The 20028-nt window shown below is 38.5% G+C and overlaps 1 protein-coding gene across 10 annotated transcripts in view; it reads right to left on the bottom strand.

The window, feature by feature from the left end:
* LOC105488236 (NOP2/Sun RNA methyltransferase 6) overlaps window positions 1–20028 on the bottom strand; it is a 123686-nt gene that overhangs the window by 86836 nt on the left and 16822 nt on the right. For 9 of the 10 annotated variants that reach the window (XM_011752126.3, XM_011752130.3, XM_071070420.1 and 6 more), the window contains 4 exons: window positions 13919–14028; window positions 12248–12401; window positions 7065–7146; window positions 1866–1985 (listed from right to left, as the gene is read on the bottom strand). In XM_011752126.3, the coding sequence (XP_011750428.2) occupies window positions 1866–1985; window positions 7065–7146; window positions 12248–12401; window positions 13919–14028 (466 nt within the window). Of the gene's footprint in view, window positions 1–1865; window positions 1986–7064; window positions 7147–12247; window positions 12402–13918; window positions 14029–14172; window positions 14197–20028 lie in introns of those variants that run through there. The other variant, XM_071070423.1, reaches the window with a different exon arrangement.

The raw sequence follows: 20028 nt of genomic DNA, 5'->3' as shown, positions 1-20028 counted from the left end.
GAAGGCTACTTCTATAAAACTACAAGCCTGGAGGCTGCAGTCATAAAAGACTTCCTTACCTACTAAAACAAACAACAAAAGCAGCAACAAAATTTACGATTCATTTCTGGCTCAAAATTTTCTTTTTCTTTTGAGATGGAGTCTCACTCTGTCGCAAGGCTGGAGTGCAGTGGCGTGATCTTGGCTCACTGCAACCTCTGCCTCCCAGGTTCAAGCGATTCTGCTGCCTCAGCCTCCCAAGTAGCTGGGACCACAGGCACATGCCACCACACCCAGCTACTTTTTTTTTGTATTTTTAATAGAGACAGGGTTTCACACATTGTTGACCAGGATGGTCTCGATCTCTTAACCTCATAATCCAATTCTGGCTCAAATATTTCTATTCCGGTTGTTTGTGGCTGCATTGCTGCCCCACTGTGGCTGACTGCCTACATAGCCTCAATTCTTCAACTTTGAACGTACATTCCTCCTTCACTAGATAATCCTGCAATACCCAATATGCTGCCACTCTGATCGGATTCAGCCATGTGATTTGTTTTGGCCAATAAACAGGATGACAGTAAATATGATGTAAACAGAGATATTTTTTAATACCATAAAAAGCACTTGAACAGCTGGACTTGCTCTGTTTTGCTCTCTGCCATCACCAGACCCCAACTATTGCCCTCTGCTTGGCTAGTCTGCTGGTCCTAGCCAGAGGAGAACCTACACATCGGCATCCTTGTCGTCTCAGCTGAGGCCACTTTAGATGAGCCAACAACCATCCAAGCCCAGGTGAATAGGCCCAGCCAAGATAATCAAAAACACCTAATTCACCTGCAGCTGACCAGTCCACAAGTGAGCCCAGCAGCGATCAGCTGAAACCCACAGACTCCTGGGCCCCCAAAATGTTTAGTTTTATGCCGCCACAATTTTGTGTCTTCACATATCATAAAACCAACAGAAAATTGATACACCCATAATATCCAGACTCCCTTTGGAAAGACTTTTTTACTAAGAGAGAATCAAATCTCTGTGAATAATTACCTTCAAGCAAATACAATAAATATGCCATAATTTAATGGAGAATTAACACTTTCTCAATTCCTATCATGATCAATCTTTAATCTTCCATATAAACTGAAAAACAATTTGCATTAAACATCGCAACTCCACAAAATCAACTCTTCTTATTTCAGGTGCTTTATTTTAGGCCCTAGTGGTATTTAATGCATTTTTCCTTCAAGAGTTTTTGTTACCACCTTAAATTCTTTTCAGGCAAAAAAGAGTATAAATAAGCAGACAGGTATATCCTCTCTAATGAGTATTACATTCCTCAAAATTTAAACAACAAATATCCTTTTCTTTTTTTTGATTCTCATTCTCAGTATTTAAAAAATATCCTTTTCTATTAGAGATATTTCTTAGACCAAAATGATAACTTTAAATAGCAAATATTCTATATGTATGTGTATGTTTATGTATTATAGAACTATGTTTATATATCTTAACATACACATATTTCACACTTTGATAATGCACTGTGAAATTAGTTTTTAATGGCAGAATATATATTAATAGTTTAAACAAGTACTAAATCTTATAAGAATATGAAATAATCTCTAAATGTATTAAATTTAATTTTATAACAGAAGTCTATAATCATATTAGGAAATTGTAAAATTCAAGAAGGTCTTGAGACAGTCTTCATAAATGATCATTGTCTACTGAGCTTAGTATGTAATGACTGACAGACATAACTGAATAGTTTTCATTTTGGCTGAATCTGAACTAAATGAGACTGTGAATGGCTCTATGTTTCAGAAATTACACACTGTGAAATATACACTACTTTGAGAGTGGTTTTGCTGTGAAGACGGTCTCACCTGATCATGCATTAGTGCTGCAATGTGTGTTGTTTTCCCTCCAGGTGCTGCACACAAGTCTAGAATCTTCTCTCCAGGTTGAGGATTTAGTACATGAGTTACTAAAGCAGATGGCAAATTCTATAAGGAAAAAAATGTAATTGATTATCAATAATCCTAAAGCATTTCTGAGAACCAGAGAATATAGAGAATCTTTTGGGGGTAATCCACTATAGCATCCTCACGTCTGCCAAGAGGACTGTTTTCATAAATATACTCAGGTTAGGAAATTCACAATTTCCTAGAATATCCTATGATCTCCCAGGACTTACATACACACCACCTGCACAAAAACATACATGACACACTTTTCACTCAACTCAGGGTTTCTGCCTTATCAGTATTTTCTGAGTACCAGCAAAAATAAATAAATAAATAACCCACATTATTTCCTTTTCTGAATCCCAACGGTTCTCAACATTCTGGAAGCCAGAGACCTCTAAAATTACACGACCACTCTGGATCTTTTTCCCAAAAAACATACAAAATTTTGGTCTCAGTGGTCACTACTCAACATTTTAGTGCAAAAGCATGCCATTTTCATATAGGCATACCATCTGAGAGTACTTCAGTCTCAGCACTGTTCACTTTAATAATTTAAACTCCACTTGGGAACACATAAATATTAAATAACTGGTTTCTTCCAGTTAACCAAGAATATAACTTTGCCATTTTGGCCACCTTGTCATCTAACTCTCATTTAAGACGCCTTGTTTTATGCTGCTAAATCATCCAAAAGGCATGTTTGGGTCCCTGCCTCCACCACATTTCAATAGGAAACGAATTAAAATGCAACAAACAAACAAACAACAACAACAAAAAACCCCCAAACCTGGCTGTTTCTGACTGGCACCTAAAAATATATTATGAGATTATATGACCAAAACATACCTCATCTATAGCAGTAAGTCATATTAAATCATTAATTTGTTATTAGTATTAATTATATAAGGACTACTTACTATAGAATGACAGCCTTGAATAAAACAGATGGAATAGTATCATAAAATAACTCATTTCTAAAATTACTTGGTAAGAAAAAGAGAGTCTAATAAGCATGGAGTTATTTATTTGGTTATTTTGGAGACAGAGTCTCATTATTTTACTTAGGCTGGGCTCAAATTTGGGATCCTCCCAATTGTGCCTCTTAAAGCTTAAAGGTTTCAATTCATTCTTAACAAAAGACTGAACAATACATCCATGAGTACATCCTCAAGAACTGTGAGATGGCCAGGCGTGGTGGCTCATGCCTGTAATCCCAGCACTTTGGGAGGCCAAAGCAGGCAGATCGCCTGAGGTCGGGAGTTCGAGACCAGCCTGACCAAGATGGAGAAACCCAGTCTCTACTAAAAATACAAAATTAGCTGGATGTGGTGGCACATGCCTGTAATTCCAGCTAATCAGGAAGCTGAGGCAAGAGAATCACTTGAACCCAAGAGGTGGAGGTTGCAGTGAGTGGAGATCATGCCATTGCACTCCAGCCTGGGCAACAAGAGCAAAACTCCGTCTAAAAATATATAAATAAATACAAATGACATGTACCCCCTAATATGATAAGGACACTTCATCTCTGTGGTATTCTTCTCAAAAATCCAACAACCCCAGCCTAGATGAATCCAAAATGAGGGACATTCAACGAAATACCTGTCTCAAAACTGTCAAGGTCTTAAAAACAAGGCAAGACTGGGCAACTATCACAGGCCAGAAGAAACATCATGATTAAATGCAGTGTGGGATCCTGGATTGGATCCTAAACATAAATAGGACATTATGAGAAAAACTGGTGAAATCTGAATTCACTTGGAGTTTATGGTAATGTGGTATTCACAGCATCTGGAGTTATCGCCCACAACATTCGTAACATAGTAACACACCAGTGTTGGTTTCTAAGTTTTATCAAATGTACCATGGTAGTATATTACCCTTAAGAGAAACTAGGTGAAGGGTATATAGAAATGACTATCTTTGCAAATCTATAATTCTAAAATTCTATTCTGTAATTCTGAAATTACTCTAAAATAAAAACTTTTCAACCTTATGAGAGAAAGTAGGAAAAAAATCTTTATTAAAAAAAAAAAAGTCCAGGAATAGACTCTAGGTACCTATAGCACAAGTTTTCCAAGTGATTTGATACATACAAATGTACTGCAGTCTTGGTGAATGGCGTGATTACATTATAAAATTTATGAGATAACGAGGCTCCCTTTGTTGGCTGAGACCTGTGAAAGGCTTGGGCATCTTCCATATTAGATCTAAGTTAATCAATTTCTAAAACCAAAATGAAAACTGCTAATTATGGCTACCAGGAGCTTCTTAGCTATTAGAGAAGTAAAGCATGGATACTGACAAAAGCAAAAATAATTTTCAATTTGTTATTAAAGTATCAGCAACTATTGCAATGATTTAACACTATTGAAAAGTACTTCATTTAAATGATGCCTCTCACATGATGTACTTTTAGACACTGTCATTTAATCCACTTTATAGTCACTTGAATATTCAAGTAGGTTTGTCTGAAAAGAAAGGCAACTTGTTGAAACATTCCAAATGCGTTTTATATTACCATTATATGTAAATGTGAAACTTGTTCCATCTGTGAGAATCTTTACGTATGTAAAAATTTAAGGATAATAATAAATTTTTAAAATTCCACATTCTTCTTAAACGTACTGTTCTGCACGTTCTTTCAGAATTTTCCTTAGAGAAACGAGTATCACCTGGTTCTGGTCTGCACTGAATTAAGCTATTTAGATTTTATGGATAAGACCCAGTTAAGAATCTGGTAGTCCTGAACCAGTTTGAAAAGGAAGATATAACATAAAAAGATCAACTAATACTAACTCAACACTGACCACAGAGTTTTTGGGAAATTGTCAAAGAAGCACTTGAGAAATTTAATGTAATATGTGAACTGTTTAAAGTCCTCACCCCCTGAACTTGGATCTCAGTAAATCTAACTTAGGACCCAAGAACTGCATTTTCAAAAGGCCCTGCAGGTGATTCAGATGCAGATCTTCCATGGGTTACTTCTGGAGCACTGGCATGGGGCCAAAAATACAGGCTTGAAATCAGAAAGACCTGGATTCAAATTTTGACTCTGCAAATTTTTACCTATGCAGCATACAGCAAACCACTCCTCTAATCGCCCAAAAACTACTAATGCCTACCACGCACTTTAATTTTCTAAGCCTCTATTTCCTTCTCTATGAAACTGATGGTTTGTAAGAAGTAAATGAAAAAATATATGTAAAACACTCAGCTCAGTACATGGACCACAATAATAAGCACTCAGTCAGTGTTAGCTGCGATTACCATTAGTATCCCTTATAAGTTTCACTGGCCATCAGAAACTGCCCATCAAAATAGACTACATAAAATAAAACAGCTTTCACTAGAGAAATGACAAAAAGTTAAACTCTGCCCTCAGACACAAAAGTTTTATTCTGGCAGGAAATTCTTATGTCCCTTGCTATTAGGTGACAAAGAATATGGCTCTATGGTAGTCTGGACAGTATGAATCACAAAATGACTCACAATATTTCATAAAGTCATCATTAAACTGATTTTAAGACGAAAGAATGCTGCTACAGATAGCAAAAAATGTAAAAAGAAAATTTGCACTATACTAGATTTCTTTTTATAAACTCAAAACTAAATAATGACCAGGCACGGTGGCTAATGTCTGTAATCCCAGAACTTTGGAAGGCCAAATTGAGATGACCACTTGAGCCCAGGAATTCAAGACCAGCCTGGACAATATGGCAAAACCCCATTTCTACTAAAAATACAAAAAATTAGCTGGCTGTGGTGGTGCATGCTGTAGTTCCAGCTACCCAGGAGGCTGAGGTGGGAGGATCACCTGAGCCTGGGAGGTTGAGGCTGCAGTGAGCCAGGATCATGCCACTGCACTCCAACCTGGGTGACAGATTAAGATTCTGTCTCAAAAAAAAAAAAACAAAACAAGACAAAAACAAAAAAACAAAACCCACACACACTTTAAACTATGAGATGAGCAGGTACTGTCAAACCACACAGAAAACTAACACTGCATTAAACATTACTAACTTGAAGGAGTGCAGGTACCACTAGCAATGACTCAGGGCTACATTGCCAAATGAAAACAAGTGTTTCAAATAAATTATATAATAAACAACCACGAAAAAAATACTGAAACTAAAATTAGCAAACAAAAATCCCCAAAATGATTCATAAACAATTATATGTTAGATTACATATTCTAATGTGTTAGAACATCACCAATGTGCAATTAGATAATAAACATCTGTTTTTCCATTTGTTCACACCAGAAATAATCTCTGAATTCATAAAATGTCTGTTGGCTAAATACTGGGCAAAGGCCAGGTATGGTGGCTCACGCCTACAATTCCAACACTTTGGGAGGCCAAGGCAGGAGGATCACTTGAGGCCAGGAGTTTGAAACCAGTCTGGGCCACAAAGTGAGACCCCATCTCTACAAAAACATCAAACAAATCAGTGGGGCATAGTAGTGCACACCTGTGGTCCCAACTATTTGCGAGGCTAAGGCAGGAAGATTGCTTGAGCCCAGGAGTTCGAGCTTACAGTGAGCTATGACTGTACCACTGTACTCCAGCCTAGACAACAGAGAGCCTGTCTCAAAATAATAATAATAATTACTGGACAGAGAAGGTGGGGCAGTACACAACATTTGGACTTAAGGTTTGAATTCAGATACCACCAGTTACCAGTAGTGTGACATAGGACAAGAGCCCTAACAGATCTGGTCTTCAGTTATCTTCCTCTTATATTGTGAGTTATAACACTACCCATCTAACAGACTATAACAAATCAAATGATTTACTAATGGAACACTACACATGTATATAAAATGCATGCAATATTCAGGGATTAATATTTTGAGATGGAAAGCGGTATATTTAATCAGTTATTAAATCACCTTTGGGCAAAGAAAGATAGAAAAAATAGTTTAAAAATCAACAGAGAAAAACCAAAGAAAGAAGAATGCTTGTAAAGTTTTTTCTTACTGCTTAACCAAAGGTAGATCAGTGTATATAAGCAGACTCCAAAAAAAATCTTAAATTTTAAAAAATCCCAGATTTCAAATAATTCACTGATGTATGTTTCAATGTCACTAAATATTTTACTTTTATACATACTTACTTGTAAAAATAAGTAACGGGGCAGTACATTGTCAAATGAAGGGCTGAGATATACTGGTTCTGTCATTCTTATGCCCATGCCTCTGAAAAATAGGAAATCTAACATTAGTCATATAAATTCCAGGGTCTATACAAACTATGTTTCCAGAAACATTCTCAAATAGCCTGTCAAACATAAGATGCTCTTTTAAAGAACTCTTTTGGCCGGGTGCGGTGGCTCAAGCCTGTAATCCCAGTACTTTGGAAGGCACAGGCGGGAGGATCACTTGAGGTCAGGAGTTCAAGACCAGCCCGACCAACATGGACAAACCCTGTTTCTACTAAAACTACAAAAAATTAGCCGAGCGTGGTGGTGGGTGCCTGTAGTCCCAGCTACTTGGGAGGCTGACACAGGAGAATCACTTGAACCTGGGAGGCAAAGGTTGCAGGGAGCCAAGATCGCACCATTGCACTCCAGCCTAGGCGACAAGAGTGAAACTCTGTCTCAAAAAATAAAAAAATAAAGAACTCTTTTATTCAACAACAAAATACATAAAGTAGTCCTGTTAATTGTTTGTGAATTTTTACCCGCAGAATAGGAAGCCATCAGAACTAAAAAGGAAAAAGTTACATAAATTTTTCATTTAAGCACAAATGTCTACAGAGACTTGAACAGACTAAAAAGCAAACACTACCTCATTCTTTACTACTTCCTGTCAGCTCTTTATAGAATAATTGCCCAGTACTGACACAATCCCAAGGATAACCTCTTCCACCTTTGTCCCATTTTAGGAGTGGCAGTGGAACTGATCAGAACAGGAAGGGCCAGGACTCAGGATGGCCTGGTGGAGAGTGACTCATCAAGACAAACATCACAATCTCAGAGATGTTGTCAGAGGCTACTGAAGCAGAGAAAGAACACCCAAATCCTGTCAGACAAAGCCAAGCCTGGCCTTGTGTGTCAGGCCAAACCAGAGAGAGCAACCAAAAGGAGAAATTCAAAGAGTGTTCCGGGGTTTAGGACAGCACAGAAAAAAGTACAGTCTAAGTATAAAAATCAGGATTTAGGCTGACACAGTGGCTCATGCCTGTAATCCCAGCACTTTGAGAGACTGGCACAGGAGGATCACTTGAGGTCAGAAGTTTGACACCAGCCTGGGCAACATCTCTACACAAAATTTAAAAAATGGCCAAGGCATGGTGGAGTGTACCTGTAGTCCTGGTACTTGGGAGACTGAAGCGGAGGGATCCCTTGAGCCCAGGAGTTGGAGGCTGCAGTTTGTTATGATTCTGCCACTGCACTGCAGCCTGGGCAGCAGAGCACCCAAATAAATACAATTTTTATAAAATGGTTTTTAAAAATCATGACTTAAACCTGGTTTAAGGGTACAATCAAAGGAGAGACCCATTAGGATGAGCAAAGATAAGTCTTAGAAGCAGTATAGTAGACAAGTTCATAGCTAGCTTATAGAACAGCTTATGAGTTGATCTTGGCAGAGATGCATCTACACTGATGGTGTGTACTCTATCTAATGTTGGCAGGATAAGTTTATGTTGGTCTTTACAGTAAAATAACGTCAGTAGATATCTGTGGACTATTAATGCAGTGTATGATTATAAACTCCCCTTGGTTTTGTTGTTTATTTATTTATTTTTAGACACAGGGTCTCACTCTCTCACCCAGGCTGGAGCGCAGTGGCACAATCATAGCTCACTGCAGCCTCTAACTACTGGGTTCAAGTGATCCTCCTACCTTAGCCTCCCCAGTAGCTGGGACTACAGGCACACACCACCACGCCAGGTAAGTGTGTGTGTTTGCGTGCATGTGTGTGGACAAAGTCTCACTATGTTGTGTGTGTGTGTGTGTCTGTGTGTACAGAGTCTTACTATGTTGCCCAGACTGGCATCAAACTCCTAGCCTCAAGCAATCCTCCTGCCACAGCTTCCGGAGCTCGTGGGATAATGGGCATGAGCCACTATGCCTGGCTCCCTCAGCTCTAACAGCCTTTAGCATATAATAAATGCTGACTCCTTTTCCTCCTCTTCCCACCCCTTTACCACCTTACTCATTTGTTTACCACTTGAAATCCATGAATGTGCACTTTTAATCAGAGGTTAAAACTCAGTCACTGCTCCAGTCAGGAACAAATTAAACCACTGTATTCACTTCCAAGGCAAATAGTCCCTGCCCCTGAGCAGAAAATATACAAACGAAGCTTCTGAAATGTCACTGACTCATATTTGAAAACCAGTCCTGGCTGGGTGTGGCATCTCCTCCCTATAATCCTAGCACTTTGGGAGGCCAAGGTGGGAGGACTGCTTGAGACCAGAAGTTCAAGACCAGACTGGGTAACATAGCAAGACCCCCATATGTATGAAAAAATAAAAATAAAATATCAGCTGATCATGGTGTCATGTGCCTATAGAACTAGCTACTCAGAGGCTGAAGTAGGAGCATCACTTGAGCTCAGGAATTCAACGTCACAGTGAGCTTTGATCGCACCACTCCAGACTTAGTGACAGAGCAAGACCCTGTCTCTAAAAGAAAAACCAAAGCAAGTCAGTCCTTTGTTGTGACACCTGGTACTCTTACCTTGATCAACACCCAGAATCTACAGCTATTATTGAATATCTTGAATTCCAGAGTCTGATCACTCCATAATTTAAATGACTTTCTGACTTGCAGGACTCCAGTCCTCTAAAAAAATACTGAAACTTGAAAATGTTCACACCTGTCATCCTACTCAGTTCCTAACTGCCACTTTAGGTTCTGGTGCTCTTTGACTATCTCCTTCTGAACATGCCTACCAGAACAAGTGAGTGCTATAAATTACTGAACTCAAAATAACATAATAAAGAATAATTTAAGCCAATTATTATTCAGGTATGAGATTGCATGTTTCTTTAAAAAATATTTCTGTAGGCCGGGTGCGGTGGCTCAAGCCTGTAATCCCAGCACTTTGGGAGGCCGAGATGGGAGGATCACGAGGTCAGGAGATCAAGACCAGCCTGGCTAACACGGTGAAACCCCGTCTCTACTAAAAAATACAAAAAACTAGCCGGGCGAGGTGGCGGGCGCCTGTAGTCCCAGCTACCCGGGAGGCTGAGGCAGGAGAATGGCATGAACCCGGGAGGCGGAGCTTGCAGTGAGCCGAGATCCGGCCACTGCACTCCAGCCTGGGCGACAGAGCGAGACTCCGTCTCAAAAAAAAAAAAAAAAAAAAATATTTCTGTAGCCACATATCTCCATATTATAATGCAAAGTATAAGACTGCATATATTAATGCAATCTGTTAGTAAATTAACCTGCCTTCATGAATCTATGAATGATTCAACCCACCTGGAATTCAAGAAAGCAAAAGGCTCAAATTCACTAACTGAAAAACAATTGTACCATTAGTTGTGTTGGTTTAAAAATTTTTAAGGAACATAAATAAGAAACAGGGTGTACATGTAGCATTTCTGTCATAGCAGCCTGCTTCTCACACAGGAAGATACAAAACTTGCAAAAGTGTAACTGAATACATTGAGTTTAAACATCGATTTTTTTTTTCCTTTTTTGACATTCTGAAGTCTCGCTGTGTCACCCAGACTGGAGTGCAGTGGTACAGTCTCGGGCTCACTGCAACCTCCTGGGTTCAAGCAATTCTCCTGCCTCAGCCTCCTGAGTAGCTGAGATTACAGGCATCTACCACCACACCTAGCTTATTTTTGTATTTTTAGTAGAGATGGGGGTTTCACTGTGTTGGCCAGGCTGGTCTTGAACTCCTGACCTCAAGTGATCCGCCTACCTTGGCCTCTCAAAGTGCAGGAATTACAGAAGTGAGCCACCGCGCTCGGCCAAAAGTTGGCTGAAAGTTGTTTGCCTCCTAACTTCCAATAACAAAAAGTTATTCACAACATTGTTCAGAAAACATTATTCAACACAATAACTGGAACCACATCAAATAACCTAAGAGAATGAAGAGTATACCATTAACAATGAACTAATGGAGGCAGTCAAAATATCAATTACCTATTACAGGTCCAAAGATAAACATAGCAGATATATGCATAATCTTTATATTCATGAAGCCTTCTAAAGAGAATAAAATCTTTGTTCTTGGTCATTTGGAAAGTGCTGCTACCTAGATCTAGGGAATCCAACAGTCAACTTCAGAAGAACGAATGAATTTCAACTACAAACCCAAACTGTTACAACATGAACAACTGTTCTACCAATCAGGGATACTGTCCAATTGTAAATAGAGAAATTCACAGTTTTTAGCATGTCTATGTCAGCCATGAACTTTGGAGTAATGGAGCTGTCCACTGAACTCAAAACAGCCTGAAAAAACTAAGTAAAATAAGAGCCTGGACTTTCCACCAATTTATTTAGGGCCACTAGGAATCAGAAATGATTTACAACAGACTGTATTTTAATTTAGTTTGAACAAGCCTAAACATTCATTTTTCACCACAAATATTCATGTGAGTGCTAGGTTTCTGGTAAAATTTATTTTTAATTAAAAAATATGTTTAATTTATATTAAAATCAAACTTTTTCTTGACAAATAAGAATGTTAAAAATGATCTGGATAGGATGAGCGCAGTGCCTCACGCCTGTAATCTCAGCACTTTGGGAGGTCGAGGCGAGCAGATCACGAGGTCAGGAGATCGAGACCATCCTGGCTAACACGGTGAAACCCCGTCTCTAGTACAAATACAAAAAATTAGCCAGGCGTGGTGGCAGGCACCTGTAGTCCCAGCTACTCAGGAGGCTGAGGCAGAAGAATGGTGTGAACCTGGGAGGCAGAGCTTGCAGTGTGCTGAGATCATGCCATTGCACTCCAGCCTAGATGACAGAGCAAGACTCCGTCTCAAAAAAAAAAAAAATGATCTAGATCAATCATCGAATTCATTCTTCATCAAAATGAGCATTGTTTTTTAAAGATGAAAATATTTCAAAAACAATAAAATTCAGAAGGACAAGTAAAATGATTTGACAATTAAAATGTAACTGGTTGCCTAATGAGGCTCTTTAATTTGATCAGTTACCCTTTTTGAACAAAAATCATGGATATATGGGTAAAACAATTTTTTTCCAGTTGGATTTATAGCAAAAAAAAACCTCATATAACGCAACTAGATACATTTTACATTATTTGTAATTTTCATTGACCCACAAAAAGGATGCTGATTTCCCCAAAACACCTGATGACATACTTCAGTTCAGGTAATCCATTGAAGATTTCCTTGCGGCTTAGTTCAGAAATCCCATTTCCAAGAAATACTTTTGTTCCATCAAATTCTCTGGCTCCTTTCTTACATTTTCCTTTAATATCAGAGTATACAGAAATAACATCTCCAGCTTTCATAACTAGAGAAGGAAGAAAATCAGATTACATTGAATTATACTTTGGCAGAAGAATTGTGAACATTCTTTGAGCTACACTGGCGATCTCTAGAGGCATCAATAGTGGGCATGAAGCAGTTCAAACTGGCTCATTATCTCAATATAATCTTTAATAGAAAATCTGACGTTAACTTTAAAATATTCCCTAACAATAAAACTCACTGAAGAATCTTTTTCAGTGAAAACAAAGAAATAGAACAGCTTCAAAACATCCTGCCCTCAACTGGAAATCTGTAGCTGATCCAAATTATTTCCCCCACGTCTTAAAAGAGTTCTTATAAATCTTGACATCTCAGCTCAAACCTCGAAGTTCTAAGTTTCCTTCAAAAGGATTCGTCAAATATGTACCCTAAAATCCTTCAAAGAAATCTTCTCATAACCCTGTTTGTATTTCTTTGCTATTTTGCTGTGACAGCACAATTAAGGCAGAGACTTTAATGATAAACATATAAAGCCATTCATATATATATACACATACACATGCACACATATATATGTGTGTGTATACACTTAGAATACCTTTTACAGTATACAGTGTACAGAGTTGCTTTACATGGCTGATTAAATCCAGTTTTTGTAGGCATTTCAGTATTTTCTATAACAACTCCCAGTGGTATTTATGATGGGAAATTATATTCCACTTCCAAAAAACATTTTTAAAGCTAATCTATCATAAATTTATTTGGCCTATTACCTGACAACAGTAGTGAACAGCCTATTAGCTAGAGCTAAGAAAACTGTTAAAATAATGTAGATCAGATGTCAATACATAAGGTCTCTGCGGCATATTCTTCTTTATATATGTATCTTTTCACAGCATTTTAAAAATGAAAAAACCATTCTTAGCTTATGGGCCACACACAAACAGACATAGGCCAGATTTGGCCAGCAGGCAATAGTTGGCCCAATTCTGATACAAATCAAATCATTCATTTCAAGGATACCATAACTGAGGCCCAGATACTGAATATCTTTTCTACAGATCAAAGCAAATGTTTCTTGATTTCAAGTCCAATAAGGTACCACTGAACCACAGTGACTAGCTTACTAAGCATATGCAATACAGGTATGTCGCCAACTGTGTGAATACATTAAGAATACTAAGTTTCATCCCAATGTTCAGATTCCAGGTTCTGGATGTTCTCTCACTAATGATACGACAGCTTTCTGAGGTTTCAAGGCAATGCAGTCAAGAAAACAAAACAGAAGTTCACTGACGTACTCTCTATTCATCAGTAATGATCCACTAAAACAACCGTCATCAAATATATCCTTATTTGGAAGGAAAAAAAAAACTGTCAGAAAACCTTATATGATGACTAGTTAGTCCTCATCGGATAAAACCCTAAATGCAAAGCTGGAAAAATATCCGACCAAGGTAAATTTGGAATACATCTTAGTGACAAATCAATAAATTTTCCATTTGAAAATGCACATAAATTTTAGAGAACCTTAAAGACAAATCTAAACATGATACTTACACTTTGATGCTGACACAATTCCTGGGGCATAGACATGGGCTCCTCTTAAAACTGCATTGCCACACTGGGCTCCAACAATGGCTTCACACTGCTGTTTTTTAATATTCTTCCTAGAAATGTAAGACACAAGAAGTTTAATAGTAAACATACCTCCAATGCCTACCAATTTTTCCCATGCTCTGTCTGAACGCGAATAGCCTCTTTAGTCTTAATTGTCCTGAATACATAAGAAAAAGCTGAAAAAAGAGGCATACATAATGAGGAAACAGGAAAAAAACAGCAACACAGAGATGGGCACTTGAGAGGAAGGAAAAATCAAGAGGTCCATCTGGTGGAAGGCAATACAGTGGCACCAGAAATTGCTTAATCATTTAACAAGCATTACTGTTTCTCATAGCATTAGAAGAAAAATAGACTTTCTCTGTCTTCAAAGACTAAAATAGAAAAATACACAAGGAATTACAAAAACATTTCTTAAGTGGTAAATTGTTGCACGGTAAATTATGAATAATTTCAACAAGACAGGAAAAGAAGATAAGCATTTTTTCCTTCCTTTGCTGCCCCACCTTTTTGAGTCTTTTCCAATTTCTCACATTCTATTCATTTTTTAGACCACTAAAATCTGTATTACTTCTAACACTCAGGGTTCCAAAGATCAGGGACCGAATGTGATCAGCCCTAAATAAAAACCCTTAACACTGAGTCTCTAAAAAGCTTCCTTGGATGGCTGTCACAACTCATTGCTAGGGGAATTAAGTGCATCCCGTCTTCTATTCCATGATCGCCAAATCATCAAATCTTACTAATTTTTCAGCTTTATACCTACTCCTTCCTGGTCCCTCCCAAACATTCTCATTGCTCATTCTCTGCCTACTTCTTAGAGGCCCTCCCCGCCAGCTTCCAAAACATGCGACCATCTGTGCTCACCTTGCATTCTATCCCTTGGCAATCTCATGATTTCAGTAATCACTCACAAAACAATCCACAAATTCTAATGTTTAGTCTTTCTAGATTTTTTTTTTTTTTGAAGCCAAGTCTTGCTCTGTCACCCAGGCTGGAGTGCAGTGGCACAATACTGGCTTGCTGTAACTTCTGCCATCTGGGTTCAAGCGATTCTCATGCCTCAACCTCCTGAGTAACTGGGATTACAGGTGCCCGCCACCACACCTGGCTAACTTGTATTTTTAGTAGAGACGGGGTTTCACCATGTTGGCCAGGCTGGTCTCGAACTTTTGACCTCAGGTTATCCACCAGCCTCAGCCTCCCAAAGTGCTGGGATTATAAGCATAAGCTACCATGCCCGGCCTAGACTCTTAGTTGATATTTCTAATTACCTATGGACAGCTATATAGAGATGTCTCACAGTTACTTCAAACTCAGCAAGTCCTAAACAATGTTAGTTTTCCCTCATCCATTCTTCCACTCCTTGGCAGGATCCCAAATCTTTTCATCCTGTTTCCAATCTTGAATGAGGCATCATTATCTGCCCAGATAACCAAACTAGATGCCTCAGTGTTACGGTCTGGATGTGTCCCCCAGTATTCATGTGCTGGAAACTTAATCCCTAGTGCAACAGTGTTGGAATGTGAGGCCTACTGGGAACAGTTTAGGTCATGAGGACTCTGCCCTCATGAATGAATTAACGCTATAATAAAAAGGGCTTGCAACAGTGAGTTTGCTCTCTCTTGCCCTTGTGCCCTCTACCATGTAAGGATGCAGCAAGAGAGCCCTCACCAGATGCAACTGCCTTGATCTTGGACTTCCCATCCTCCAACACTATAAAAAATAAATGTCTGTTCTTTATAAATTATCCAGTCTCAGGTATTGTTACAGCAGCACAAAATAAACTAAGACACTCAGCATCATCTTAAAGCCCTCCTAAGCCTTGACATTGATTGATTTAGGAATCATGCTATCTTCTAGTTCTGATAGGTCTTGTGGGCCTATCTCCTGATGTTAGACACATATCTCTTTGTGATTACTGAAATAGCTTCCTGCCTTTTACTATTGGTTTCAGATTTTCTCTATGTCTTTGGTGTTCTGCAGTTTCACTCTGAAGTATGTAGATATGAACCTACTTTTACTTTTGGCTTCAAGCTCACATTTATTAAATTTATCATCAACGATAGAAATTCAAAGTCATTACATTTGTGATTATTGTCTTTCCCCCATTATTCCTATTCTCTATACCTGGGACTCATTAAAAATATAAAGTGCTGGTCAGGTGTAGTGTAGTGGCTCATGCCTGTAATCCCAGCACTTTTGGAGGCAGAGGCTGGTGGATCACCTGAGGTTGGGAGTTCTAGACCAGCCTGACCAACATAGAGAAACCGTTTCTACTAAAATACAAAATTAGCCACGCATGGTGGTGCCTGCCTGTAATCCCAGCTACTTGGGAGGCTGAGGCAGGAGAATCACTTGAACTCAGGAGGCGCAGGTTGCAGTGAGCCAAGATGGTGCCACTGCACTCCAGCCTGGGCAACAGGAACAAAACTCCATCTCAAAAAAAAAAAAAAAAAGGAAATATAAAGTGCTCTTTTCATGACTCAATTTCACTTTCATATTTTTAATTTCTCTCTGCTGCATTCTAGATAATTTCCTAAGGGTCATCTCCTAATTCAAAAATTCTCTAATCAGTTGGGTCTAATCTACTGTTTAATTCATTGTATGAGTTTTTAATTTTAATGATGATATTTTTATTTCCAGAAATTTGTTTTCAATTCTACCTTTTTATCCTTAGGGTCTTTTATGTTTTATTCTTTCATTTTTAATCATTTTAAGAAAACTGTTTTGTCTACGGCCGTACCACTCTGAAAATGCCCGATCTCATGTGATCTTGGAAGAAAACTATTTTCATAGTCCCTGCCAGAGAGGTCTATTTGTTAAAAGCTCTGAGGGAAATCTAATCCTGCAGCTTATTATATATGCTGATTCTCACCGTGGTTTGATTCCTAGTGTAGCTTTTAACAATGCGAAGTGTTTGGCTTAGATTGAATGAGTGCTGCTCCAGAGTGATGTTACTTCGTTTTTGCCAAGCACCCAGGAATTGGCTTGGGATCAAATAGTTAATTTCCCAGTTTGCAAGTTCCAAGACAATTTAGGTTGCAGCAATTTGCATTCCAGACCTTTATGAGGGAGGGAACTTACGGCTGTGTATTCTCAGTAACACGTTTTTCTCCAACCTATATCCTAAGGCAAGAAAGTCCTACTTTTCATTACTGCCTTGTACTGACTACTGGGTATTTCTCATCCTTACTATTAACACTCTGTTGTTTAAAACCAAAGAGCCTAAATTTAGAAGACAGACCACCTCCTTTCCCATACCTCCAACCCCCCAATATTAGCTCACATGATTGCTGTTCTCTTTTCAATTATTCTGCATTTCTAACCTCTAATATATCAACTACATTTTTAATCACTCAACTACATCATTTTGTGGCCTACTATGTTCTTTTTCACTTAGCACTCCTAGGTGTATGTAGCGAAAACATTTTCATGTTATCTAATTCACCATACATATGACTGAAGCTAAAAGACTCTGAAATACCTTCCCAACTTTTCTCCAGGTTTGCAATTCATCTTTCGAAAAAGTTTCTGAAACTTTTGACTGTAAGTTGATATAAGAAACACGCCTGATAAAAGAACTTATTTCAAGTTCTTACATCATTTGAGAACTTGATATAAGAAGCTACACATACATGTCTGTATGTGTGTGGTATCACTCACATTTCATTAAATATTTTTACTACATGCAATGCAATATATTATAAAACATCCCATTTATTTTTTAAAATATTCATTGAAAACATTAAATTGATTTCACAAGTTACTAATGGGTCATGATCTCTAAGCAGTTTGGAAGACTACGACCACTATTATATTTCTAAAATACACAAATACACATCTAGTCATTACTAATAAAAATCTTTTTTTTTTTTTTTTGAGACAGTTTTGCGCTGTCGCCCAGGCTAGAGTGCAGTGGCGTCATCTCAGCTCACTGCAAACTCTGCCTCCCGGGTTCACACCATTCTCCTGCCTCAGCCTCCTGGGTAGCAGGGATTACAGGCACCCGCCACCACACCTGGCTAATTTTTTGTGTTTTTAGTAGAAAGGGGTTTCACCATGTTAGCCAGGATGGTCTCGACCTCCTGACCTCGTTATCCGCCCGCCTCAGCCTCCCAAAGTGCTGGGATTACAGGCATGAGCCACTGCGCCCGAAAATAAAAATTCTGTAGCTTCTAAAGTCTATGAAAAAAAAAATTCCTTAGTAAAAAAAAATTATGCATACTTCATACCTGCCTCTCCCAACTTCTTCAGTTTCATCTTTCACCCATCCCCCAACTCTGAAAACGAACAGCCAAACCAGATCACTTTTATCAGGAGCCACCATATTTTCATGCATTCATGTCTTTCCTCATGCCTTCTCTCTGCCTAGCACAACCTTGCCCACCTTAACAGCCCTTCAGCCTAATTTCTCCTCACCTTCAAGGATTAGATGAAATAATACCTGCTTGCAGAAAATATTTAACAGTTTCTTTGTACTCAGTCCTTCCTATTCTATGCTCCAATGGCATTTAATTTACACTTCCACTGTGGCTATCATAACACTTTGACTTGTACCAAAGTCTCCCGACTTAAGACTACAGAACTATGTCTCATTCATCTTTGTAACACCAACACATCTCACATATAGCACAAATTCAAAAACATGTTTTGTGAAAGTGAAATCTGTGGTGTTAGATTTTATGAAAATAACAGGGAGGGGAAAAGATGAATTCCGGAACAGAGAACTATGGAGAAAAAGAGTTAACAGAGTAGGCCTGATCTGTTATCTTTGAAAAGCCTGCTTATAAGGCTGGCCCTTGACTGACCTCTGGGAACTGAGATTTCAGGAGGGTTCCTTATTAATTGGTAAGAGTGGCTCACTGTGCCTGAATTACTGAACAAACTATGATTTATGGTAAATACCAGCTTTCCTTCTGAAAATCTGGAATTTGGGTATGTACCAGGCAGTGGGAATCTACATGATGAGCCCTGAATAGGAATCTTGGCAGTGAGTCTATGTGGTCACAACTCATCACTGGAGGATTTCCTGTGGGAGTCCTGTGTGGCTCCACTGGAAGAGCACTCTGGAAGCTTGTGTTTCGTTTTCCCTTTGCTGATTGTGCTTCATATTCTTTCACTGCAACAAATCATAGCCGTAAGTACAATTATGTGCTGAATTCCCTAAGTCCTCTTAGAGAATCACAGAACCAAGGAGTGGTTTTGGGGATCCACCGACACCAGGACTGACAACATAAAAACATAGTATGTCACATGCAAGTATCAATATTTAAGTCAGCTTTGCTGAAAGGGAGTTTTCACGAGGAAAATAAAAGAGGAAATGTAAAAGTTGGTGCAGGGCCATAAAACATGCTAAAAGCTTGATTTTTATTGAAATGTTTCCAAATAGAGTGCATCAACAACATTAAAGAAAGATGACGTTCCAATAGTTTAGTAATACAGGTTAGAGAAAACAACTATAAATACACCTAGATTAAGAGAAAAGTATTAGAATAGCTAAAAAATGAAGTTGCTAAGGAATTAAAAACAGATTATGGGAATGTCCTGTTAAGGAATCTAAAAGCATATATTTTTATTAATGTGGTATTTTAACTGCACACATTCACAACCCTACACATACTAACAACCCTACACCAAATGGAAGGTGATGGATGAAACTGAAACAACACATGATATTGCTGCATATGCCAAATACTTCCTTGCAGTGCAGCAGGACTGCCACCTTTACTTAATCAGTAGTTTCTGTGCAACAGCATTTTTTCAATATTCTATTGCAATAACCATATATATATATATCTTAAAGTGCTTGTTATGGATGGAATGTTTGTGTCCCCAAAATTCACATGCTGAAACCCGAATTCAATGTGATGGTATTTGGAGATGTGTTTGGGGGGTAATTAGTTATGAGGGTAGAATGCTCATAAATGGGATCAGTGCCTTTATAAGAGATCAAACAGCTACCCACTTTCTTTCTGGCATGTAAGAATACAATGAGAAGTCAGCTATCTGCATCCCAGAAGAGGGCCCTCACCAGAACCCAAGCATAC

This window comes from Macaca nemestrina, chromosome 9, assembly GCF_043159975.1.
Source record: "Macaca nemestrina isolate mMacNem1 chromosome 9, mMacNem.hap1, whole genome shotgun sequence".
Taxonomy (NCBI): domain Eukaryota; kingdom Metazoa; phylum Chordata; class Mammalia; order Primates; family Cercopithecidae; genus Macaca; species Macaca nemestrina.
Note: the sequence above shows the minus strand (reverse complement) of the source record. Positions and strands in the feature narration are given on the sequence as shown.